Here is a 25755-nt window from a genome sequence, read left to right as displayed (position 1 = left end):
GGTTTCTCCGTATAGGGATGTAACTGTATCGACTGTATTTGGCTCTTGGACTCTTACAGCTCTGCGATCTACGCATCAATTTCGTAGAAAACAAAATTCATGGAAAATGTTGTATCTGGGATAGAAATGGTAGATGCTTATTATTTTGCGTTAAAGAATAACACCCAGCTGACATTTACCTGGCATGTGTTGTTGAAGTTTTCTATCTATAACCAAGCGTTTCCTGATTATCAATTGATTACGATATACAACCAGAAGATGATTAATGTAGTATGAAGGCCAGTAGATACCATGGATGAGCGTGAAAAGATTTATGTGACTCCTTCTACAATGGAAGGACTGTCACCCTCGATATCCATGTTGAGGCAAATATCCGGTGTGAACCAACGTGCCCATGCGACGTTCATGTCTCAGCTGTCGTCACATTTGAGCGACAAGGCGTCTGGAACCCCAATGGCCATGAGATACGCTAATAAGGATTACCGAGATCTACACCTATACGATAATAATGAGGGTACTATCATCGCAGAAAGCCCCAATGTTAATACATCAAAAGAGCGTTCAATGGTAGAAGCATCTAAAACACCAAAAAGCTTCAAAAATGGAGGTGCTGATTCCGATAGTTTCTGTATAAAGACACCGACAGCACACTTATCCTCCAGGAGCCTGCTTAGCAAATGTATGACAGCGTGCTCATCATTGAGGTTCAACCCAGAATCGCTAGTATCATTGCCATTTGGATATTGCAATAATACATTTGTTAAAATAAAGGCACATGATGTATTTGATCCGCGAATAGGGAAAAAGAGGAATAGATATGACCATAACTATGCAGATAATAACACCACGAACATTCCTGCAAACAGGCGAGCCTCAAAATTGGTGGCAGATTCGGAACAGGTGGCAATACACAATGATTATGCAATCAACCCATATAAAAGACGCTATCAGTGTGCCTTAAAGGAGAGGAAGCGCCTGGAAAGGCTTGATCTGGTCACTAATCCCGATCTGGAGCAACATACCAAACGAACGCAGGAACAATACTTGGATAAACCCACAAAAAGACGCGCTATTTTACAGCATACCACAAGTGAAGCGTCATGTGATGCAGAATTTGAACCAATTGACTATGTGCTGCCAGCAACCGCGGTTCCAGAAACTGTAGACAGGGATTATGCCCCTCTACACTTACCAGAAGATCAACACGAGAAATTGCAAGATCTTTTAAACGTATCCAAGAATGTCAAGGCTAAGTTACTGGACAGGATGATGGATATTGTTAAACTTGGAGGCTCCTTTAAGCAATGGGCTAGAAATCACGAGGACTCTTCACCTCCCATGGGTAAGACTCAAACAAGCTACAAAAAACTAGGGGAGCTTTCAAATGTTCTCGAGTCTATGCTAGACCAAACACAAGAAGAAATATTGGCACTAAACTACTCCAAGTTGCTTCTAAACTGGAATGTCATGGATCAACGGTTTTCCATGCAAACAACACATGATACATCGCAAAATGTAGATGATATGCCAAGTGAAGCTGTTATTGCGTATGATGCATTGCCAAGTGCTGGGAATGCGCCAAATATGTATCATAATAAACATGTAATCACGACGTCCCCCTGCGTCACTTTCAGCGATGGACTCTCATGTGTCTTAGGGCAATGTAGCACAAGTCTACAGTCTTTTGAGGCAAGGATGTTAACCGATTGCTATGCAGCTGCTGGATGCTACCTGTGGGAGCCGACATACCGAAACGAGACAATGAAAATATCAGGACATAACACAGGACTGTTAGACACCATTATAACGCAAACGGATGAGGAAACACTTGCAGGCACAACTAATGACGCTAACACAAAAGAGGACGTCACTGATGATTGCGAAGACAAAGTGAAAGCAGAATGCTGGTCGATGGAAACATCGGAAAGTAATATTTTCGTAGGAAAAACGGGACCCTGGACCAGTGACCCATCGTTTGCTAAACAGATACTAGATGATAACCAAAAAACTAGATTTAACGCATTTCTAGGATTTTTGAAAGATGTATGCCAAGTTGCAGTAGCGGAAGTCCGAACACCCAGGCCACACTGGAAGGGAAGCAGTGAGTTTGCGTGTAACAACGATATATGCTGCCTTAAATGCTGCGTGTGCAAGCAAGTAAACACTGACAGTGCCACAGAGTTGAAGGGCACAATTCATGTACTATCTGAGGAAAGCGAGCCACTGAGATTCGAGCAGGAAATCAGCCTAGCTAGAACAGAATTGCTTGCATCGCATGTGGGCAAATGTATTTGTTTTTGCAGGTGTATAACAGACCAGATACCTTTCGAACGAATAGTCCAGGATAATACCATTAGCACGTCTAATTTCAACGAAGGAATCTTGTGGCATACATTTGAGCCCAATGAGAAACCAATGGAATCGGATAAGCCAAAATTACCAAAAGAGTCAATTTTACAAGAACGCTTTACATTACGAATCAAAGCAGAGTGCGTACCAGAATCGTGGAAAGAACGTAGTCCCTTCATTTGCAGGCTAAATATAGTCACAGAGTCAGATATGGTAAACAAGGAGCAACTTAACAGTGATACATCCGGAATGATGGGCTTTGAAATGCTAAAAACCGGTTCACAAGACACTGGCAGTGGTTTATATTCAAAAGGTCCCCTAAACAAAATTCATAGAGTAAAGGATTTTAAAGACCTTACAAGTTTTACTTTATGGGATGCCCTAGAACTAATATCTAAGGAGCAGGATGAACTCCATTCGGTATTGAGGAATGATGAGACCCTAGAATGTTTCGACCCGTTGGAAATTGATACGTCTTGCATTAGGAAGGAAGTACTGGAACTAAGGAGTGACTACATTGCTGAAAACGCATCATCCTATGATTTTGTGGAGGTTGCGCTTTATTTGCCGTATGCGCCCACGTGTATAATCCCCTGGAGATTTGAATCCTTAGACGTTGTGAACATCGTCACAGACAGGTACAGGCTCAAGCATCATGCTAATGTCACACGCAAAACCTGTACGGTGGATTACACAGACGACACGAAGTCGACCGATCTCGTGGAGCACGCAGACATTTGTGAGGTCAAGACTTTTGAAGATTCTGTTTCATTGGACAGCCAAGAAATGGATAGCAGCTCAACACCGAACACTGCTCTACCATTAGATGACGATTGTGATAATAACATATTTGTGACAAGTGATGGCAACAGTAACGTAACGGAGGTAGTGGATGATTCCGGTATTGGTTGCGTAACCCCAAACAATAGAATATCCAGGTGCCCGGATGAATCCACAAACTACGAGGAATCGATAGTCCTCTCTTATTTGTTACATAATATGGTTGTTTTGCCGGCCAGTGTTATACGGGTGCAAAATATGATGCGTAGGCATATCAAATTGAGGAATACTGTACTGAAGATAGAAGTAGCTGCGTGCAAGGCTTACAAATACAAGTGGCACAAAAAACTAAAACGATTGAAACCAGGAGCTAATAAAATAGATGTATTTTCTTGGGGTATCTTACCTGTAAGGGCATTAGACAGCCCTGAACAGTTCGTACCTTTACCTGCTGGGTATAAGCAAAATGATATCAGTTGGCCATACAAAACCAACAGTAGCCTCTCCCCATTTGAAATCAGAGGATATGGAATAGCTGACATTAAAGACAGAGGCCAAAAGTTCAGCGCGCTGGCGCAAGATGCTCAAACAAGCAAGCGCAGGGACGATGCAGATATGAATCAAATACACGCCACAAGGAAACCCAATGTTAGCCGAAGGCGTGTAAACACGGAATCTGATCCTGTGGATCACGATGAATACGATGCCAGCAAAGCTACAGCGTGGATGGCACCATACTATAGCAATCTCACCGGGCCGGGTATCAGATGGGCATATTCTTGTATGGATACACTAAGCGAGCCGATGAAGCTCATACCAGATTACCAAGCGTTGCCTATATATAAGTTATTGAAGTCTCCAGATTATTACTACTACAGTATGGAACATTGTATACAGGTGGATAGAAACAATGCACTGCGACCGGAAGTGTTGCTTGATGATGAAATCATAGTTAGTGCAGGGAATATGTGGACGCGTAACGAATGCCGCATATTCATAGATAAATACTTGATGTATCCAAAAAATTTCGCCAAAATTGCCCAATGCGTTGAAACTAAGCGTTGTGGTGATTGCGTGTTATTTTATTATAAATTCAAGTACAGATTGAAGCTTAAAGAGCGTTTGGAAGACATGAAGATTAAAACAAAAAACAAAAGTGAGATGTCGAGGTTCCTAAAGCGTGATATGCATGTTATGCAAGCATTAGACTGTTTATTTGACGATTGTTATACCGATAGCATGAGAGACTACTGCAAGCAGAACAGTACATTTTTTAGTGCCATAAGCGATTCGACCTTGAGTGTAGGGGGATTGGACACTGAAAAGAACTATGAAGTTGCATTAAGAGAGCATCGCGGAAATTGGTCACCTTTCGAGGATAACATTCATATAGCATTAGACAACCTACAAGAGGGTTACTTCATGCCCCGTAAGTACAGATGCCTGGTGACGCGGAAAAATATAGAAGTGCCACTCAGTACCAAAACTGGTAATGAGGAAATTGCCGTCAAGCGTGGATGCTTAATCCTGAATGGTACTCGTAACTTCGGGTCAAGGAAGCAGGCAAGCGCCCTAGTTACAGCGATAAAGACGGATCATTTTATGACATTACGACCTTTATATTCCAGGCGTTTTACAGGAAGATCTATCTTGGAGTCAACAGCATTTAATACGATTTCACAATACAAGCCCGTGGCTTTGACCAACGATATTATAAAAAGTAATCCCTATAAGAATGAAATAATCGGAGATCATCCTGGTACATCCAGATTATACCGGAAAGGAGTGAAACAACTGGAATATCATCAAATACCTCTAGAAAACGAAGCATCGCCATATAATGATTATGGGCGTTCAGTCACTATAGATCATTTAACGGTTGAAGGTGATGATCCAGAACATCTAACATCAATACAGGGGCCAACCAAGCGTGAAAGGACGAGGAGAAGGGGGCTAACAAACCGAGCGTACAGTGATTATGATACTAGCGGTATATACAGGAATTACACTCCCACATCGTCAAAAGGTGCTACTGCCCATATACGTAAAACAAGGGTCAATGATAACTCTTATGCGCATACAAGTGGGAAACCATATGCGACAGATATATCTCAGAAGGATACGTTCTCCTATATTGCAGGACCCATTGTGAAACAAACTGGCAGAACACAACGGAAGGCGAAGAAGGCAAAACATAAATTAAGGAATCTTAACGATGATTATGAATATATTGAAGAAGATTGTACTGCTGAGCTGCAGCAACCAAGCATTGCGTGGTCCGATGAGGAAATCTCAGAGTTCGTACGGTTGTACCGTTTGTATGGTGAGGATTGGGATAGTCTCGAGAAGGAAATGTCCCAATATGGTAAAAACAAGGAGCAAATAATTAATTATTATATTACCAGACTTACGAACAATGCGATAAAAAGAGACCATGATGAGGACCCAAATCTAGAAGATGAACGATACAACCTAATGGACTTCGACATTGAAACACATACGGGGAAATCATTGGATAGTTGTGGTGACAACATGCTGGAATATGACAGTGTAGATCCAAAGTTCTAGCTATCTATGTCAATATAGTGATGGATAATATGCTGTATTAGAACAGAGTTCTGAGAAATTGGGTCATACTGCCAAGTAAATTACTGATAGTTTCTCCAATATTAGGTACCAACTTCACTCACCATGAACTTTTAGTCACTAATTCCACCAAACTAAACTACAAGCTCATGTATTGATACTGTAACCAAAGTATATAAGGTGGAGCTTACGACCGCGGCCACACTGCAATATGCAACAACGGTAATACAACATAAGATATTAAATATTGCGTTTTAATTTCTGTGTCATTGTACGCATCAAAAACTTAAAATCATAATAGGTACAACGTGTTTTTGTAGTGTTACACCGCATTATACTTGGCAGTCATCTAAATTAAACGAAAATGGTACAAAGACACATCCAGCATTAAATGGCATGAACATATCATGCGTAACATTTCTCTTTAATTAACAGCATTTGTACCATTGTTTGCAGCGTGTGTTTCATACTACACAGACGCTTTAACAGTACCCAATCTATCCGATTGGTTGTCTTTCCTTTAACCCAATGGTCATTGTTTTGTTCATCAAGGCGACTTTAAATAAACCTAAAAGTCTTCTTTGCAACTGTTATGTGAACAACAAAAGGATGTTTGCTTAATATACACTTGGGAATTCACGAAAATATACCATGATATATTCCAATAAAGTGGCTCCTCTTAAATACAAACACCTCGATGGCTAGAAGTTTGGTGAAATCACTATAACTACCTGAATTTCCGAATATCATATCAAGAACAACAACATATTTCCAACCATCTCAACATCTCACTTAAAAAGTGTGAATCATGTCACCATCGCTGGACCCATATTGCCATTGTCTGAAGATTAGTTAACTGCAGGTATTGGTGTGTTGGCATCTATTTAAATTGAGAAATCGTAGACCACCAGGCTATTAGTCAGCCGTAGAAAATACCATCATATATATTTCAATTTCCCCAATTCAATCAAATCTGTAAGGTGACCAGCATAAGTTTCTTAAGCTGCACATTGTTCATCCACCTCCGCTGGCACCGGCTTAACTGCATTAGGTTTTGATGCTCCTTGCGCAGCCTCTGTCTTAGCTGGAGATCTCACGACAACGGGCTTACGTACAGTATCAAAAAAATCGTCTTGCAGATCATCGAAATAGTCAATGACCTCAGCCATGGTTTCAAACGAGATTCCCTCATAAATATCACATGCTAGGCACTTTTCGACTAATTCTTGAGGTAAACTCTTAAGTAAGTTGACATATATTCTATTGAAATGAGCGGCTTTCACTTCATTAGCAAAATCAGACGGCAACAACTCAAAAATAGCATATTGACCTGCTTCTTTCCTGATATTTTCGGGCAAGTACATGAGTATTCTGTTGTATTTATCCATACGACGTAATACAACATCACGAGTTGGTGGAACAGCTTGACCTCGAGATGTCATACATGGCTTAGAAGCAACAATATCATCAACATCCTTAGATGTAAATCCCTTACCAATACAATTAATAAAAATGTAGTCAGTAGGAATACCAATTTCGTCGGCAACAGGATCCTCAATGTGAGATATTCCAGCGGGGCTTACCACACCCGAAATATTACTCTCAGAACTGCTGGACTCAGAAGATTCAGATCCCTCAATCTCAGTTTCAATGGGCAAGACAACTGGGCCGTCTAGATATTCGGGTAATTGAATGACATCATCATCGGGCTCCTCGACACCAGAATCTTCAGGAAGTGTGACATCAATTTCATCATCAATGTGACTTGGGAAAACAACTGGGCCGTCTACATATTCGGGTAATTGAATGACATCATCATCGGGCTCCTCGACACCAGAATCTTCAGGAAGTGTGATCTCTTCACCTTCGCTGTCAGAACCGCTGGACTCAGAAGATTCAGATCCCTCAATCTCAGTTTCAATGGGCAAGACAATTGGACTGTCTACATATTCGGGCAATTGAATGACATCATCATCGGGCTCCTCGACACCAGAATCCTCAGGAAGTGTGGCATCAATTTCATCAAAAATGTGACCCGGGAAAACAACTGGGCCGTCTACATATTCGGGCAATTGAATGACATCATCATCGGGCTCCTCGACACCAGAATCTTCAGGAAGTGTGATCTCTTCACCTTCGCTGTCAGAACCGCTGGACTCAGAAGATTCAGATCCCTCAATCTCAGTTTCAATGGGCAAGACAACTGGGCCGTCTACATATTCGGGCAATTGAATGACATCATCATCGGGCTCCTCGACACCAGAATCCTCAGGAAGTTTGATCTCTTCACCTTCGCTGTCAGAACTGCTGGACTCAGAAGATTCAGATCCCTCAATCTCAGTTTCAATGGGCAAGACAACTGGGCCGTCTACATATTCGGGCAATTGAATGACATCATCATCGGGCTCCTCGACACCAGAATCTTCAGGAAGTGTGATCTCTTCACCTTCGCTGTCAGAACTGCTGGACTCAGAAGATTCAGATCCCTCAATCTCAGTTTCAATGGGCAAGACAACTGGGCCGTCTACATATTCGGGTAATTGAATGACATCATCATCGGGCTCCTCGACACCAGAATCTTCAGGAAGTGTGATCTCTTCACCTTCGCTGTCAGAACTGCTGGACTCAGAAGATTCAGATCCCTCAATCTCAGTTTCAATGGGCAAGACAACTGGGCCGTCTACATATTCGGGCAATTGAATGACATCATCATCGGGCTCCTCGACACCAGAATCTTCAGGAAGTGTGATCTCTTCACCTTCGCTGTCAGAACCGCTGGACTCAGAAGATTCAGATCCCTCAATCTCAGTTTCAATGGGCAAGACAATTGGACTGTCTACATATTCGGGCAATTGAATGACATCATCATCGGGCTCCTCGACACCAGAATCTTCAGGAAGTGTGATCTCTTCACCTTCGCTGTCAGAACCGCTGGACTCAGAAGATTCAGATCCCTCAATCTCAGTTTCAATGGGCAAGACAATTGGACTGTCTACATATTCGGGCAATTGAATGACATCATCATCGGGCTCCTCGACACCAGAATCTTCAGGAAGTGTGATCTCTTCACCTTCGCTGTCAGAACCGCTGGACTCAGAAGATTCAGATCCCTCAATCTCAGTTTCAATGGGCAAGACAACTGGGCCGTCTACATATTCGGGCAATTGAATGACATCATCATCGGGCTCCTCGACACCAGAATCTTCAGGAAGTGTGATCTCTTCACCTTCGCTGTCAGAACCGCTGGACTCAGAAGATTCAGATCCCTCAATCTCAGTTTCAATGGGCAAGACAATTGGACTGTCTACATATTCGGGCAATTGAATGACATCATCATCGGGCTCCTCGACACCAGAATCCTCAGGAAGTGTGGCATCAATTTCATCAAAAATGTGACCCGGGAAAACAACTGGGCCGTCTACATATTCGGGTAATTGAATGACATCATCATCGGGCTCCTCGACACCAGAATCCTCAGGAAGTGTGATCTCTTCACCTTCGCTGTCAGAACCGCTGGACTCAGAAGATTCAGATCCCTCAATCTCAGTTTCAATGGGCAAGACAATTGGACTGTCTTCATAATCCGGAAGTTGAATAATTTCATCATCAATGTGACTTGGGAAAACAACTGGGCCGTCTACATATTCGGGCAATTGAATGACATCATCATCGGGCTCCTCGACACCAGAATCCTCAGGAAGTGTGGCATCAATTTCATCAAAAATGTGACCTGGGAAAACAACTGGGCCGTCTACATATTCGGGCAATTGAATGACATCATCATCGGGCTCCTCGACACCAGAATCTTCAGGAAGTGTGATCTCTTCACCTTCGCTGTCAGAACCGCTGGACTCAGAAGATTCAGATCCCTCAATCTCAGTTTCAATGGGCAAGACAATTGGACTGTCTACATATTCGGGTAATTGAATGACATCATCATCGGGCTCCTCGACACCAGAATCCTCAGGAAGTGTGATCTCTTCACCTTCGCTGTCAGAACTGCTGGACTCAGAAGATTCAGATCCCTCAATCTCAGTTTCAATGGGCAAGACAATTGGACTGTCTTCATAATCCGGAAGTTGAATAATTTCATCATCAATGTGACTTGGGAAAACAACTGGGCCGTCTACATATTCGGGTAATTGAATGACATCATCATCGGGCTCCTCGACACCAGAATCTTCAGGAAGTGTGATCTCTTCACCTTCGCTGTCAGAACCGCTGGACTCAGAAGATTCAGATCCCTCAATCTCAGTTTCAATGGGCAAGACAACTGGGCCGTCTACATATTCGGGCAATTGAATGACATCATCATCGGGCTCCTCGACACCAGAATCCTCAGGAAGTGTGATCTCTTCACCTTCGCTGTCAGAACCGCTGGACTCAGAAGATTCAGATCCCTCAATCTCAGTTTCAATGGGCAAGACAATTGGACTGTCTACATATTCGGGCAATTGAATGACATCATCATCGGGCTCCTCGACACCAGAATCCTCAGGAAGTGTGATCTCTTCACCTTCGCTGTCAGAAGTGCTGGACTCAGAAGATTCAGATCCCTCAATCTCAGTTTCAATGGGCAAGACAACTGGACTGTCTACATATTCGGGCAATTGAATGACATCATCATCGGGCTCCTCGACACCAGAATCTTCAGGAAGTGTGGCATCAATTTCATCATCAATGTGACTTGGGAAAACAACTGGGCCGTCTACATATTCGGGTAATTGAATGACATCATCATCGGGCTCCTCGACACCAGAATCCTCAGGAAGTGTGGCATCAATTTCATCAAAAATGTGACCCGGGAAAACAACTGGGCCGTCTACATATTCGGGTAATTGAATGACATCATCATCGGGCTCCTCGACACCAGAATCCTCAGGAAGTGTGATCTCTTCACCTTCGCTGTCAGAACCGCTGGACTCAGAAGATTCAGATCCCTCAATCTCAGTTTCAATGGGCAAGACAACTGGGCCGTCTACATATTCGGGCAATTGAATGACATCATCATCGGGCTCCTCGACACCAGAATCCTCAGGAAGTTTGATCTCTTCACCTTCGCTGTCAGAACTGCTGGACTCAGAAGATTCAGATCCCTCAATCTCAGTTTCAATGGGCAAGACAACTGGGCCGTCTACATATTCGGGCAATTGAATGACATCATCATCGGGCTCCTCGACACCAGAATCTTCAGGAAGTGTGATCTCTTCACCTTCGCTGTCAGAACTGCTGGACTCAGAAGATTCAGATCCCTCAATCTCAGTTTCAATGGGCAAGACAATTGGACTGTCTTCATAATCCGGAAGTTGAATAATTTCATCATCAATGTGACTTGGGAAAACAACTGGGCCGTCTACATATTCGGGCAATTGAATGACATCATCATCGGGCTCCTCGACACCAGAATCCTCAGGAAGTGTGATCTCTTCACCTTCGCTGTCAGAACTGCTGGACTCAGAAGATTCAGATCCCTCAATCTCAGTTTCAATGGGCAAGACAATTGGACTGTCTTCATAATCCGGAAGTTGAATAATTTCATCATCAATGTGACTTGGGAAAACAACTGGGCCGTCTACATATTCGGGTAATTGAATGACATCATCATCGGGCTCCTCGACACCAGAATCCTCAGGAAGTGTGATCTCTTCACCTTCGCTGTCAGAACTGCTGGACTCAGAAGATTCAGATCCCTCAATCTCAGTTTCAATGGGCAAGACAATTGGACTGTCTTCATAATCCGGAAGTTGAATAATTTCATCATCAATGTGACTTGGGAAAACAACTGGGCCGTCTACATATTCGGGCAATTGAATGACATCATCATCGGGCTCCTCGACACCAGAATCCTCAGGAAGTGTGATCTCTTCACCTTCGCTGTCAGAACTGCTGGACTCAGAAGATTCAGATCCCTCAATCTCAGTTTCAATGGGCAAGACAATTGGACTGTCTTCATAATCCGGAAGTTGAATAATTTCATCATCAATGTGACTTGGGAAAACAACTGGGCCGTCTACATATTCGGGTAATTGAATGACATCATCATCGGGCTCCTCGACACCAGAATCCTCAGGAAGTGTGATCTCTTCACCTTCGCTGTCAGAACTGCTGGACTCAGAAGATTCAGATCCCTCAATCTCAGTTTCAATGGGCAAGACAATTGGACTGTCTTCATAATCCGGAAGTTGAATAATTTCATCATCAATGTGACTTGGGAAAACAACTGGGCCGTCTACATATTCGGGCAATTGAATGACATCATCATCGGGCTCCTCGACACCAGAATCTTCAGGAAGTGTGATCTCTTCACCTTCGCTGTCAGAACTGCTGGACTCAGAAGATTCAGATCCCTCAATCTCAGTTTCAATGGGCAAGACAATTGGACTGTCTTCATAATCCGGAAGTTGAATAATTTCATCATCAATGTGACTTGGGAAAACAACTGGGCCGTCTACATATTCGGGCAATTGAATGACATCATCATCGGGCTCCTCGACACCAGAATCCTCAGGAAGTGTGATCTCTTCACCTTCGCTGTCAGAACTGCTGGACTCAGAAGATTCAGATCCCTCAATCTCAGTTTCAATGGGCAAGACAATTGGACTGTCTTCATAATCCGGAAGTTGAATAATTTCATCATCAATGTGACTTGGGAAAACAACTGGGCCGTCTACATATTCGGGTAATTGAATGACATCATCATCGGGCTCCTCGACACCAGAATCCTCAGGAAGTGTGATCTCTTCACCTTCGCTGTCAGAACTGCTGGACTCAGAAGATTCAGATCCCTCAATCTCAGTTTCAATGGGCAAGACAATTGGACTGTCTACATATTCGGGTAATTGAATGACATCATCATCGGGCTCCTCGACACCAGAATCTTCAGGAAGTGTGATCTCTTCACCTTCGCTGTCAGAACTGCTGGACTCAGAAGATTCAGATCCCTCAATCTCAGTTTCAATGGGCAAGACAATTGGACTGTCTTCATAATCCGGAAGTTGAATAATTTCATCATCAATGTGACTTGGGAAAACAACTGGGCCGTCTACATATTCGGGCAATTGAATGACTTCATCAGTAATTGATGGTGAGGGTGTTGTGGGTGTCACTTGAGCTGGCTTAGAGTCATTGGTGTCCATATTCTCGTCGTTCGTATCTCGTATTATTTCCGGACTCATAGGTTTCCACCTATTTTTAACTTTGAGGTAGTATTCAATTTCTAACATGACATCAGGTGATATGCCTTCATAAATGTTGCATTTAAGAGCCTTCTCTATAAGGTAATCAGGCAACTGCTGAAGAAGTCCAGGATACAACCTATTGTAATGACGGATCTTCACTTTACGGGCAAGATCATCAGGTAACATAGAAAACGTTGCATATTCAGAGGCCTCCTGAGCCACATCGATTGGCAATCTTTGAAGGATAAGGTCAAAGTAAAACATCTCACGCACAACATCTCTTCTTTTGAGTTCAGCGTATTGAGGAGTGCGAAAATTTTTATGATCCTCCAAATCATGCCCAATAATGACATCGACATCCCTTTCGGAAAAGTCTTTACCAAAAAAGTTCTCGTAAACAATAGGGCTGCCATTTATATCATAACCTGGCCTTGCAAAGAACGTATGATCATCGGACATTAATTCATAACCAACAACATTAGCGCTGCTAGCACTCGCCACAACCACGGCACCAACAATCCACTTGGCAACCTTGCGGAAGCCGTTGTTACGAGCGGTGACTGCCATCCTGATAATACAATCAACAGAAAGTAACAAGTGTGACCTAGTCGAATTCAGATTGATACAAGCTACTTAGGGGTAACTTGCAGGGTAGAATACAGCCTCAAGAAAACCAGCAACACCGAATATCAACCTCACGGATCAAGAAACGAGTCTAAGTAAGCCATCAAAAACACCACAATATTAAAATAATGCTGAATTTCAGTATTCAATCCTCCACAAACAGACACATGAAACGCAAATCCCGACGTGTCTACTTTCTACGCAGGCTGGCGTGTACCCTAAAGAATCAGTTGCATGTTCCTCACTAACATAAAAAGAATACTTCAAAACCGACGTCATACAAATCTCAAATTAAATTCCCACCAAATTATACAATATGTATGTGGTTTGGTTAGAATTGATCACGCGTGACAGGAATTGTGGTGGTATGTGTATTAACGCTGGTGTCTGTGGTTGTTAAAGTCAGCGCTAATTATTTAAGTCGAACTGTGATTCATGTATTAGATGTCTATTGTTTATTTCTTGATGTTGAACAACGTAGACACGAATAGAAATGGGCACTTTCGTTGTGGTCTATGCATTTATAAGCGTGGCTGTGGGTTGAGAGATTCCATCGCATCCCGAGTGATGTACCATAATATGCAGATGATCGCACTGTCAAAATGGTCAATGAGCGTTACTCTGGTTTTATGGCATATATTAGGGCCAATATGGACAAGGCTGTTTACATCCCCAGTTGTCTTGTCCGTGTTGTTGACAGTGTCACTACGTGAATTACCCCTTTTCCTAATTTTTGCACTGGATGCTGTTACTTGACCCATTTGGTGCGTTGTGCCTGCTGAGACAGCTCTCTTATATGGTTATTATGTGATACTCGGCATGCTGTTCTTTTTTCTCCGCTGTATTAACGTCCTTATTATTTCCCTTGAAATTGATTTTCCTCTCTTATTTCGATAGTGTATACAGCTCTTCTATGTAATAATTTTCATATGAGCCTGTCTTTGACGCGACAGAGATATTTTGTACATCGGTGTATATGCTTGTTCCTACTTTTGTTGCTTGCGTTCATGTATGTATCTATGATGCCATTTTTGTTGGCTGTAAACGATTATGTCTTGTGGTTACGTCTTGTGCGTTTTTTAAAACAACTATCTAACATTGCTTAACCATGAATAGTGGTCGTCTGTTGCTCCATATCCATTTATGAAGCGTATTTATATTTACAAAACAACCTCCCAACCCAACGCCAGTGCGTTAGCGCAATAGCATATCCGACTAATCACTTATAGCTCACAATAGCGACTTTGTACCGTGGAACCATGTGACCAATTCACTTTGGAGATATATGTCATCGAAGTTCCCAATATTGTAATGCACCTTAGGAATATAATGTTATGCTTATTGAATACTGGTGCCTGGGCATGCGAAGATATTGCAGAGGACGCTGCAAAAGGGAATGTCGTAGAACATATGAAGACAGATAAGGATGAGATTGAAGCAGCTAAATTCCCAGAATACATTGTGAATATGCTTTATTACTAGGAAAAGGGTAAGAATTACCTATATAGGTACCAACATTTGAACGACGTAAAGGGGTTTGATAAAACGACGGAAATACAAATACGTAGTTGTTTAACATGCGGATGAAATGCCTGTTTTTTAACGGCTGGATCACAAGCAAGTGATGAATCACCTGCACCTCCTTTGCCTAAGAGGAGTAGATCCACTAAGGACGACGCAACTCAAGCTGCAGATTCAAGAGTTGGAAAACAAATCGAGGTGCATATAAGGGGTGCTGCCATTAATGATAGAAAGTTTGATTTTGCCGTCAAGGGTTTTCTATTAATTAATATTTTGGCACTTTGCCAACTTATCTCTTCAGCATAGGGTGAGTCAGAAATCTTGGCAACTCAGTTACTAGTTGCCTAAAGTACTTGTTAACAATAGAGAGCAATATAAACACTGCAATGCATTGTAATTATCGAGCGCCCTCTCTTCATTATTCTACTAGCGTTTCATTTGTGCAATGCACCATAGTATCACCTATAACGTAATATGTCAAATCGTGATCCTAAGTGAATGCTACATCTTGTCATGTCAATACGCTAATAAACAGTGTCATCCTTTATTATTCAGTCTATTAAATCTTCATAGTGAACATGCAATTTACCATTGCTTACATAGACTAACGGGTAGTAAATGTTTGTTTATCACTGTTCGCTTTTCCAACTTTTGCTCAGGCAAGAGCGATAGTAGTTGCCTATATAGCCATATAGGTCATGCTAAATACATGTGCACAACATAGCATAGCTGTCAAATCTGCTCCAACAGATTGCACTGAAGTTATAGATCTAACAATTGCCCTTTCTATATACATTTACATATGTACTGAATAATTAATAAAATCATAATTCACTTATATTATGTGATATCAATAAAAATGCACATACAATAAAATGTTGTTCTCGTTTCCGTCCCAGTGTACTTTGAAGCAAGATCCAAAATATTGTATATTGATATGGTAACTGTCAACTAGTTTATAAGCATCAAGTACGACATGTTCCACATGCTTGATTCAAATCCAACATACCCCTTCTACTGCTTATCGGCAGAAGCACTATCAGCCTACTGAGCAGGTGCAGCAGCTGGTGTAGCTTCGGCAGCTTGCTTAGGGTTGGCAGCTGGTGTAGGGGGTACATACTGTTTACCCTCCCTTTGTGCTATTCTGAAAGCAGCGTTTTCTGCAACGTTCTTTCCTATTCCGACAGGACCTTTGGAATTGATGAACGAATCATGCATCCAATCTTCAACATTAGCCTTAGAGAAATCACCTGAAGACTTCCAGTCCTTCTCTGCACTCGAAGAAGATTTTTGTTGCTTTGGCTCAGCCGGTGTTGCCCCTGAACCATCTTTAGACTTTTCCCCCGCATCACGATCCCCTCCCTCTGGTACTGCTGGTACTTCCGTCTTAGTCTGCTTCTGTTCTGGTACTTCAGTTACTTCCATCTTGGTCTCCTCCTCTTCTGGTATCTCAGGTATTTCGGGTGTCTCCTTTTCCGCCATGACAATACCGTTGCTAGCACTTGCCACAACAACGGCACCAACAATCCACTTGGCAACCTTGCGGAAGCCGTTGTTACGAGCGGTGACTGCCATACTTAACAGAATTGTAGATGATTCAAAGGTTTTTCTGGAAGAATATCCTTGGTAAATGATGTAATAATTGACAATGAATATATGGTGGTATGCATCTGGGGGATTGGATGATTCATGCATTGTCTATTATCGCACAGCATTGCACAGTTTTTGATATTCGTCATTGTGCTGATTGATCACTACTTCAGTAGTATTATGCCAGCTTGAACGCTGCAAAGTCTAATAGTCTATAATCCTCCATGTATTTTCACGTAGAACTACATCCTTCCACAGTTTCCCAAACAGATCGTCACATAATAGCCAGTTGACTAATGGAAACCACAGTCATAAGAACATTATAATTTTAATGGTTGGTCATTGATATGAATTCCGTCCCATGAAGAGCCCTTTGACGTTATATGCCACAGTGGTGAATTCTTTCTGCTCATATCTAAGAATTGCTTATGATATGCTATGTAAAACGCAGCAGCTACTTAAATCCATAGTAGACGATGTAGCAAAACGTTACCCTATACCGCTTGAGCATCCGACGTACAGCCTTACATCTGATGACTGTTAATGTAGCCTATATGGCACCATTGAAATGTCCCAGCGCTGTTAAAGAGTTCCAATAAACGCTACTACTGAAGTCTGAGTAAGATAGTGTCCATTGTCTAGACGGATCACATCACTGTAACCTTGGTCGATGTCACCATAACATCGGGATACACTAGAACCTCTGCTAATGTGACCATGTTCATCACAATTCCAGTCTATAGACAATCCTGATAGTATACTGAGAAGCCACAATGTTATTTGTGAATGTTGATCAGATCCAAATGCTGGTCTGTGCTTGACATGGTTATTGTGGTGCCACATGTTATTGCTATATACGTGCCGTATTCCTAGCGTCGTAAATGCACATCAATACTTACTGAGTGAGATGGGGATTACCAGATTGTGTAACAATAGCACAATGACAGATGCAGCCTACAGTTAGTGGTTAGCACTATATCAAAATGGTTCACTGATGCTACCGTATTTACACAAACAGATTATACCTTGAACTCACGAACAGTCTATGGCATTGCAGTCATTTTCCACGAGGTCATGTACATCTACGTTGACACAACTCTGCTCCCATACGCTAATGTTATACAGCATCTTCACGTACGGACATCGACATATCGTGCTCAAGTCAAAATATGCATTGGGACCTTGGCTGTCCATACGCTTAAAAACCTCTCGCACGGTCTCCGTGTGAAACTCGTCATTGATATCAGTGTCATATACCTTCATCGTGTTCACCACCACGTACTCCCAACCATGGCCAACGTGATCAAACACCTCCACGTGCGTTACAAGCACGTTACTAGATTCATAAATAACAGTCTGGACTTTTGAGTTGATAACTTTGACAACTTGTTCGGGGTACGGAAACGGCACAATGCAGTATTGCCTGTACAGCCAACACCCCCTCCTAAGGTTTGCTACAACAATAACCTCGGGTGAACTATTATCAAACCTGGATATATCAATCTCAAGTTGACTTGTACTACCGGCGCCACCCGTTGGAATGGGACGGATATTGCGGTATGAAGGGTCCAGTATGTTCTGTGCCTTGAACACACCGTTCACTACTGGAGGGAGACTCAACACGTAGTTACCCACGTAAACCTTATGTTTGATCCACAATGTATATTGTTGCAATACGACATCCACATCTACTTTAACGCTGTGTGAGCTGATTAATGATTGGGGACCTCCAGGGGTTTGGTACAACCAGTCTATATTCAGAATAGGGGATATCAGAAAAATATCGTTACGCCCTCGTATACGGCTTATGGAGTCTCTCAATTTTGCATTGCAATGTCTGGTCAGGCGGTATTGTGTATTTGTTCCCTTGGTCGTCTTGATTACAAGGGGGTTCAACTGGGTACTCTTCAAGTCAATCACCAGTGATATGGGTCCGCTCACGAAATCAAGCTTCCTCGCCCGGTTAATCAATCTTAGCTGGTCATCCACAATTTCGAAATGCCTTATATGCCCAAATTCATTAGTAGTCCTATCCACATCGATGACGGATACAATCAGGCCAATGACGCGCCTGTATTCCTGGACCTATACATCCAATGCCTTGTTCATGGCAGACATTGTTGAAGATTGTGAGGTTACCATATTTGACTAGGGCTATACTAGGTGTACTTGAATGTATCAGTCTGAATCGACCTCCACCATAGAAGCTCCCTTCGAAACTCTCGACTGGGTAGGGGATAGTAGGCTGCATGAGATCCACTTCCAGAGCATATGATAGCCTGGAACATATCAGTAGCAAGGAAGCCCATATTGGGCCCATGTTTACTATGGACCTATCTGGCATTTAAATATATTGTGTTTTAGTTATTCTAGACTGTACCTGGGGGTTTACTTATTCTACGGTAGGCACTAGCTCGATTTCGAATTATCGCTGTAACAGCTGATTGGCAACTTGATATACTAGATATCGTTGGCTGATAGCATTCATGGCACATCGTGTCACTGCTACAAAATATATTTACAATAATATAAATAATTTCATATCATGTGCCATGATACATCCCATAGTGTATAGTATTGGGTGTTATTAGAATTCCCAGAGTATTCATTGGCATATTACTCCAGGCGGAATAGTATACATCAGGACATTGGGACCCAGATATATCGACACTCTTAATAGTTTATACATAAGTATATGTGTCCTGGCAGACTTAGTAACATATTCAGTTAGGCATCGCAAAACATTTATAGCATCTGCCAATTGTCAGATTGAATAACATTTAGTTGTTACATATTGGCTTAGGCCACCTGTAGGTGTTTGGAACGGTATTGGGTATGTCACTGTCAGACCGATTGACCATAAGACTACCGCCATGTTAAATAGAGGATAACATATGATAGTGGCACAGTTGAAAAGAGTATCTTAGATAAATACAAAGTGTTTCTAAAGTGACAACTTGGGTAACGTACCAGATATTGGAAGGGCACGATGGCAAGCATAGATCTCTACCCTGTTGCTTCCCATAATGCCAATGGGCAACAGATGACAGTGACTACTAGGTACCACTATGATCGCCAAGCGATGATACAACGGGAAGATGAAGAAGGACATTTTATGCCTCCATCTCATATAAGGTTCTGGTCTATATGTTGTTGATTATGAGTCTAGTACAAGCAGCGCAAAGTAGGCTATGTTGGCTAACATCTAGAAATTCGGTATAACAGTTGGTGATATTCATTGTATGTTTTGGATATTGAATGCTGCCATGTACTATATGTAGATGTATCCGAGGTCAATATCGTTGCCGGCCATACTGCGTCGAAAATACCGGATCCCATCCGAACTCCGAAGTCAAGCGGCGCTAGGCCGGGATAGTACTGGGGTGGGGGACCGCCCGGGAACTCCTTTCGGTGCCGGCAGCCTGTTTATTATGTAATACACATTAACCACATATATGGCCACAATAGTCACTATTGGTGCCATGGGATGGTGATTTGCACATTATTGTAGGTTTGTGCATCCACTTCCCATAGTTTCCCCTGGCATGACCGTTACCACCTTCGACTATACAAATGTCACTGTGCCCTTGTCATACTATATTAAAACGGCATTTCGAGGGTTAGGCGTCAACGTGTTATATATTTGCTTATAATATTTTGCAAATGAACTCGGTTTCATCGTATATATTGCAATACATTATAAGGAATGCGTAACGCTAGACATGTGTAGAAATGCATGATCAATGCAATAAGAAACTATACGCTCAACGTTTAAGTATATTGGCGTGAACCAATTGTTTTATTCCTTCTTTGAGAGCTCTGTCTCTAGCGCCATGGAATCCACACTATCATTCAATACTGTTACCATTAGTAAACGGCATGACCTGTTCAATTAATCACCAAAATTTGTACCATGGCTTGGATTTCGTTTTTTTATCTTCGTTTTCTGATGGATTCTTACCCATTGAACCATCGGTTATGTCTGCATCTCTAATTCCATTATGTTGCGTATCTTTTTCACTTGGTGCCATAGGTCCGTTCATTGGTGCCATGGGTCCGTTCATTGGTGCCATGGGTCCGTTCATTGGTGGCATGGGTCCGTTCATTGGTGGCATGGGTCCGTTCATTGGTGGCATGGGTTCGTTCATTGGTGGCATGGGTCCGTTCATTTTTCCCGCTTTCCCCATGTTTTGCTTTCCTTCCTTCTGCATTTTGTCAACCACTTTTTGCAATTCTTCCTCCCTTATTTTGCTTTTCTGTTCTTCAATTCTATCGTTAAGAGCCTTGACATAGTTTTTAACTGCATTGGCTAGGTCTTCAGGTAGTTCACTAAGGTAACTGTATTTTGATGCTTCTTGGGCGAGTTCAGCAGGTAGTTCTGATAGTAACTGGTCGAAAAAGGATATGGCGTCCAACATTTCTTGTCTGTTTAACTCTACTATACGTTCCCGGACTCTTTGTTTCTGATCCTCAGTTAACGTTATGGACAAAAAGCCAAGAAATATATCGTGATCTATCAATTCATAAATGTCTTGATTTGTAAAGGACTTGCCCCTTGAGTTCACAATGGCCACTGCAGCAGGGTCATGTGGAAGTCTACCTATAACTTCGTTAAATTCATCTTTCATGATTTCTCGTATCTCCTCATCTTGTTTTTTCAGATTACTCTCAGTATTCACTTTAGCGACTTCAGCCTCCTGTGGTTCCGAAACCTCATCGCATAGGACATTGACACTGCTAGCACCTGCCACAACAACTGCGCCAACAATCCACTTGGCAACCTTGCGGAAGCCGTTGTTACGCCTTGCTAGCTCCATAGTTAACAAATTTGCAGATGATTCAAATATCGTACTGAGGGTTGTCCTTGGTAAATGCTGTAATAATTGACAATGAATATATGGTGGTATGCATCTGGGGGATTGGATGATTCATGCATTGTCTATTATCACAGATCATTCAATCGTAGTCTATATTCATCATTGTGCTGATTAATCACCACTTCAGCAGCATTATGCCAGCTCGGACGCTGCTGCAAAGTCGTATGGTCTATAACCCTCCACAGTATATTCACTTAGAAATACATCCTTCCACAGTTTCCCAAACAGATCGTCACATAATAGCCAGTTGACTAATGGAAACCACAGTCATAAGAACATTATAATTTTAATGGTTGGTCATTGATATGAATTCCGTCCCATGAAGAGCCCTTTGACGTTATATGCCACAGTGGTGAATTCTTTCTGCTCATATCTAAGAATTGCTTATGATATGCTATGTAAAACGCAGCAGCTACTTAAATCCATAGTAGACGATGTAGCAAAACGTTACCCTATACCGCTTGAGCATCCGACGTACAGCCTTACATCTGATGACTGTTAATGTAGCCTATATGGCACCATTGAAATGTCCCAGCGCTGTTAAAGAGTTCCAATAAACGCTACTACTGAAGTCTGAGTAAGATAGTGTCCATTGTCTAGACGGATCACATCACTGTAACCTTGGTCGATGTCACCATAACATCGGGATACACTAGAACCTCTGCTAATGTGACCATGTTCATCACAATTCCAGTCTATAGACAATCCTGATAGTATACTGTGAAGCCACAATGTTATTTGTGAATGTTGATCAGATCCAAATGCTGGTCTGTGCTTGACATGGTTATTGTGGTGCCACATGTTATTGCTATATACGTGCCGTATTCCTAGCGTCGTAAATGCACATCAATACTTACTGAGTGAGATGGGGATATAAACATAGAACTTGTTTTGCATTGATTATTCTCTTGTCAGTCATGGCGTTGTATTAATATTCTTATTCAAGGTACACTCATCGCAGAACTAATATTTTACGTAGCCTTACGCCTCTTTCTCCACTTCGGATAATATTATCTCATTAAAAACGTTACGCCGCTCACATATATGTATTCACCTCTATGAATAACTGGATCCAATGGAGGTATATTTAACATACAACCTAGTGTTTCATGACATCATTTTGCAAAGTCTTGGTAGGAATAACAATGTATATTGAATGCGCAAAACTCTAATGGATTACATAATGCATAATCTATATCTGCACAAAAGGCAATATGGCGTTTTAGAACGTATATAGCCTGACACTTACAAGACTGCTTCCTAGCAAAAAATAACCAATTGTCAAATTAGCTTGATTCTACCCATCGTGTAGATGCATATAATTTGTGGTAACAATTTAAACATGGTGATACTCCAGCGAAAATAAAATTAAATATTGGCAACAACTCCAGCCGCAAATGCACCTAATCACGTTGATGTCAAATTGTATATTTGTAATTGTTGATTAGAACGAAAATTAAACACTTGCATAAGACAATTATGTCAATGTGAGATAATTAAAACGGAATGATCGTATCCAATACATATTTTATAACGCAACAGTGTTAGTCCATCTAATATGTGCAACAACACGAAACTATTTATTCCAGAATAATAAGACACTGTGTCAAATGGCTTCATTTCAAGGTTACATTCCATAATTTGTCCATGCCATCGTGCAACAATTTAATAGCCTGCTTCTCTAACCTTGGGACATGATTTTATTTTTTCGAAGAAGTCTTCAGGAATATCGGCAAAGCTTTGGTATTTCTTTGCCTCATCTGCCAAATCAGATGGAAGAGTTTCCAAAAATTCGCTATACTGTTTGTCAGACTGTATCTTAACCACCTTCTTCATAAGATCGGCAGGGACTTCTTCGGGGGAAGAATATTTCATCAGTTTTCGACTAGTTCACTAGGGAGACCTTCCAACGATGTATGGAACTGTTCTTTTCTCATATACCGTTCAATTTCTTTCGTAAGATTACTGGGTATTTCACTGTCGTGGTATTTGGCAACCCCCTTCGCCAATTCTTCCGGTATACGTTACAGCAAACCATGGAAACTGTCGTTAGCTAAGAACCAGTCAGTTTTTTTCTTTAGCTTCTTCAGGTACTTCGGATAATGAAGTGTATTCGGCAATTTCAAGTGCCAAATCTTATGGAAGCCTTTTCACCATGTCATGTTAATCTTTCTTCTCAAGATACTTCTGTATCTGAGCAGCCAATTTAGATGGCATATGGTATATAGTTGGATAATCTTTGGCAACTTTGGCAACTTCTTCAGGAAGTTGATTCAGTAACTCGTCCAACTCTCTAATGGCTAGCCTCATCTCCTTCCTTCTGCGGTTCAGCTCACATTTTTCAATATGTGGAACGGATTTGGGATGGAACCATCTTGTCAAAGCGGAAATATAAACCTTCTTATCAATTAAATCATCGATATCTTGATTTTTATACGTTATACCAGTTGACGTGACAACAGCGACATCATCCGGATCATAAACGGGTTCTTCCCTTTCCATTTCATCTTTAATGCGTTGCAGTTGTACTTCACCAGCAAAAATGGGCTCATGCCTTTTCTTTTGTTTACCTTTTGCAGCGTTACTATCCTTCTCTTCTGGCACCTCAGTTACTTCCGTCTTGGTCTCCTTCTGTTCTGGCACTTCAGCTATTTTTGGTGTCTCCTCTTGGGCCATGACAATACCATGGCTAGCACTTGCCACAACCACGGCACCAACAATCCACTTGGCAACCTTGCGGAAGCCGTTGTTACGAGCGGTGACTGCCATCCTGATAATACAATCAACAGAAAGTAACAAGTGTGACCTAGTCGAACTCAGATTGATACAAGCTACTTAGGGGTAACTTGCAGGGTAGAAGACAGTTATTCGTAATGATGTTCTATGAAACAATCGAATTATCAGGGTATATGATGTTGTTATTGCAGTTGCTTTTCAAAAAAATATGGATCTATATAGGCAGCAAATTATTTATCTTCGTTTTGTTAATATTATGTTTTATTGCTTTATCTTGATGTTCTTATTACCCAATAAATGATGATCTAGTAATTGGAATAATGAATGTACATGCATGTTTAAATGCCACATAGGGTTACAATAGAACTCTAACCATCTTAAATTGGGAGACTTTACATAGAATGTTACATAACACTTCAACATATTACTAGGTATGTGCCAAACAATGATCCATTATATCCTCTTTTTGATCACTTTGTCCATTCAATATTCTAATGTCATCCCATACGAAAACAATGATCCATCTGTTAATTTAATGAAACCTATACATCTTAAGTTTTGTGAAATCATAGACCCAAATTACAGACCGCAGGCAATCTCTGATAATGTTTACCAAATTGAATCCATGTACCGCAGCGACCATCATTGGCCATTTTAAATGTATACTATGCCGGCAATTTCCAGTTAATGACACCAACCAAATTCCATGTATCTAAGATTTTATTCTATACGCAGCAATCACGTAAATATCGCTCTACTATATATATATATATATATATATATGATGTCAGGAGAATTCCATTCTTATTGGTTGTTGTCATCTATTCCATATGTATTTTCTAATATTATATTTTTAATGATTAGATAAACACAAACGACATTTGTTGGTATATAATTCTTTTTGATATGGATATGGCATCCTTACCCTCCTATCATGTTAGTGGGATCTATGAAAAGAATTCAATATATTTTGCATCTATATCAGAACGTACGCTGACTTTCGTCATTGCTTACTATATACTGTTTCATTGAATCACTAACCAGTGTTATATTAATACCCTTTGAGATCTCTGGCATCAGATATTTATCATTTGGATTTAAAGCTCTTCGATTGGTAAACGGATGCTTTCATACAACATAAATGGTAGTTCGAAATGGAGATGAATTACCATTTTATATTAATTGATTGTAGACAATTATTAACTACTTTTGACGAACATTTATACATAAAAAAGCGTTAGATCTCACTTTATGCGATACATATTTGTGAGCTGACCTATTGTACTCCAGATATTACATGTATGACTTAATATTACATCATTAGTCATCGGACTAAGAGTTACAAGTTGACAATTTACTTAAAATACCACTGAAATGTCTAAGAATCACAGGACCCCTCTAAAAGTGGTTATTGTATAAAACATGGCTTTGAACTATTACAGATATAGCCTGAAACACAATCTTGCCTCAGGATGATAAATGCCATACCCCAATATTGTTACTGTTTTTGAAAC

At 41.3% G+C, this 25755-nt stretch overlaps 8 protein-coding genes across 8 annotated transcripts; 2 read left to right on the top strand and 6 right to left on the bottom strand.

The window, feature by feature from the left end:
- Window positions 1-130: 130 nt before the first annotated feature.
- On the top strand, window positions 131-5804 carry BBOV_II000750 (uncharacterized protein). Its single transcript, XM_001609553.2, has one exon. The coding sequence runs from the start codon at window positions 292-294 to the stop codon at window positions 5695-5697; it is 5406 nt and encodes a 1801-aa protein (XP_001609603.1). The 5' UTR covers window positions 131-291; the 3' UTR covers window positions 5698-5804.
- A 512-nt stretch (window positions 5805-6316) lies between these two features.
- On the bottom strand, window positions 6317-13782 carry BBOV_II000740 (Spherical Body Protein 2 (SBP2)). The gene has a single exon (XM_001609552.1). The coding sequence runs from the start codon at window positions 13458-13460 to the stop codon at window positions 6714-6716; it is 6747 nt and encodes a 2248-aa protein (XP_001609602.1). The 5' UTR covers window positions 13461-13782; the 3' UTR covers window positions 6317-6713.
- On the top strand, window positions 13678-15595 carry BBOV_II000735 (uncharacterized protein). The gene has a single exon (XM_051767383.1). The coding sequence runs from the start codon at window positions 13962-13964 to the stop codon at window positions 14271-14273; it is 312 nt and encodes a 103-aa protein (XP_051623798.1). The 5' UTR covers window positions 13678-13961; the 3' UTR covers window positions 14274-15595.
- Window positions 15596-15833: 238 nt separating this feature from the next.
- On the bottom strand, window positions 15834-16688 carry BBOV_II000730 (uncharacterized protein). The gene has a single exon (XM_001609551.2). It carries the CDS (start codon window positions 16611-16613, stop codon window positions 16083-16085), a length of 531 nt encoding a protein of 176 aa, XP_001609601.1. The 5' UTR covers window positions 16614-16688; the 3' UTR covers window positions 15834-16082.
- Window positions 16689-17606: 918 nt separating this feature from the next.
- BBOV_II000720 (uncharacterized protein) lies at window positions 17607-19002 on the bottom strand. Its single transcript, XM_001609550.2, has 2 exons — window positions 18745-19002; window positions 17607-18713 (listed from the first exon to the last, which is right to left on the bottom strand). Exons 1-2 carry the CDS (start codon window positions 18970-18972, stop codon window positions 17661-17663), a joined length of 1281 nt encoding a protein of 426 aa, XP_001609600.2. The 5' UTR covers window positions 18973-19002; the 3' UTR covers window positions 17607-17660.
- Window positions 19003-20406: 1404 nt separating this feature from the next.
- Window positions 20407-21541, bottom strand: BBOV_II000710 (uncharacterized protein). Its single transcript, XM_001609549.2, has one exon. The coding sequence runs from the start codon at window positions 21443-21445 to the stop codon at window positions 20525-20527; it is 921 nt and encodes a 306-aa protein (XP_001609599.1). The 5' UTR covers window positions 21446-21541; the 3' UTR covers window positions 20407-20524.
- A 1615-nt stretch (window positions 21542-23156) lies between these two features.
- Window positions 23157-23421, bottom strand: BBOV_II000700 (uncharacterized protein). Its single transcript, XM_001609548.2, has one exon. It carries the CDS (start codon window positions 23378-23380, stop codon window positions 23171-23173), a length of 210 nt encoding a protein of 69 aa, XP_001609598.1. The 5' UTR covers window positions 23381-23421; the 3' UTR covers window positions 23157-23170.
- Window positions 23422-23641: 220 nt separating this feature from the next.
- Window positions 23642-24342, bottom strand: BBOV_II000690 (putative integral membrane protein). Its single transcript, XM_001609547.2, has one exon. The coding sequence runs from the start codon at window positions 24272-24274 to the stop codon at window positions 23669-23671; it is 606 nt and encodes a 201-aa protein (XP_001609597.1). The 5' UTR covers window positions 24275-24342; the 3' UTR covers window positions 23642-23668.
- Window positions 24343-25755: the final 1413 nt, after the last annotated feature.

The sequence above is a fragment of the Babesia bovis genome, chromosome 2 (genome assembly GCF_000165395.2).
Source record: "Babesia bovis T2Bo chromosome 2, whole genome shotgun sequence".
Lineage (NCBI taxonomy): Eukaryota > Apicomplexa > Aconoidasida > Piroplasmida > Babesiidae > Babesia > Babesia bovis.
Note: the sequence above shows the minus strand (reverse complement) of the source record. Positions and strands in the feature narration are given on the sequence as shown.

Coding starts and splice junctions, on each gene's coding strand:
- BBOV_II000750 (XM_001609553.2), top strand. CDS start 292: ATGGATGAGCGTGAAAAGATTTATGTGACTCCTTCTACAATGGAAGGA.
- BBOV_II000740 (XM_001609552.1), bottom strand. CDS start 13,460: ATGGCAGTCACCGCTCGTAACAACGGCTTCCGCAAGGTTGCCAAGTGG.
- BBOV_II000735 (XM_051767383.1), top strand. CDS start 13,962: ATGTCTATTGTTTATTTCTTGATGTTGAACAACGTAGACACGAATAGA.
- BBOV_II000730 (XM_001609551.2), bottom strand. CDS start 16,613: ATGGCAGTCACCGCTCGTAACAACGGCTTCCGCAAGGTTGCCAAGTGG.
- BBOV_II000720 (XM_001609550.2), bottom strand. CDS start 18,972: ATGCCAGATAGGTCCATAGTAAACATGGGCCCAATATGGGCTTCCTTG. Junction 18,714..18,744: donor ACCTCACAATCTTCAACAAT/GTCTGCCATGAA, acceptor TTGGATGTATAG/GTCCAGGAATACAGGCGCGT.
- BBOV_II000710 (XM_001609549.2), bottom strand. CDS start 21,445: ATGGAGCTAGCAAGGCGTAACAACGGCTTCCGCAAGGTTGCCAAGTGG.
- BBOV_II000700 (XM_001609548.2), bottom strand. CDS start 23,380: ATGAAATATTCTTCCCCCGAAGAAGTCCCTGCCGATCTTATGAAGAAG.
- BBOV_II000690 (XM_001609547.2), bottom strand. CDS start 24,274: ATGGCAGTCACCGCTCGTAACAACGGCTTCCGCAAGGTTGCCAAGTGG.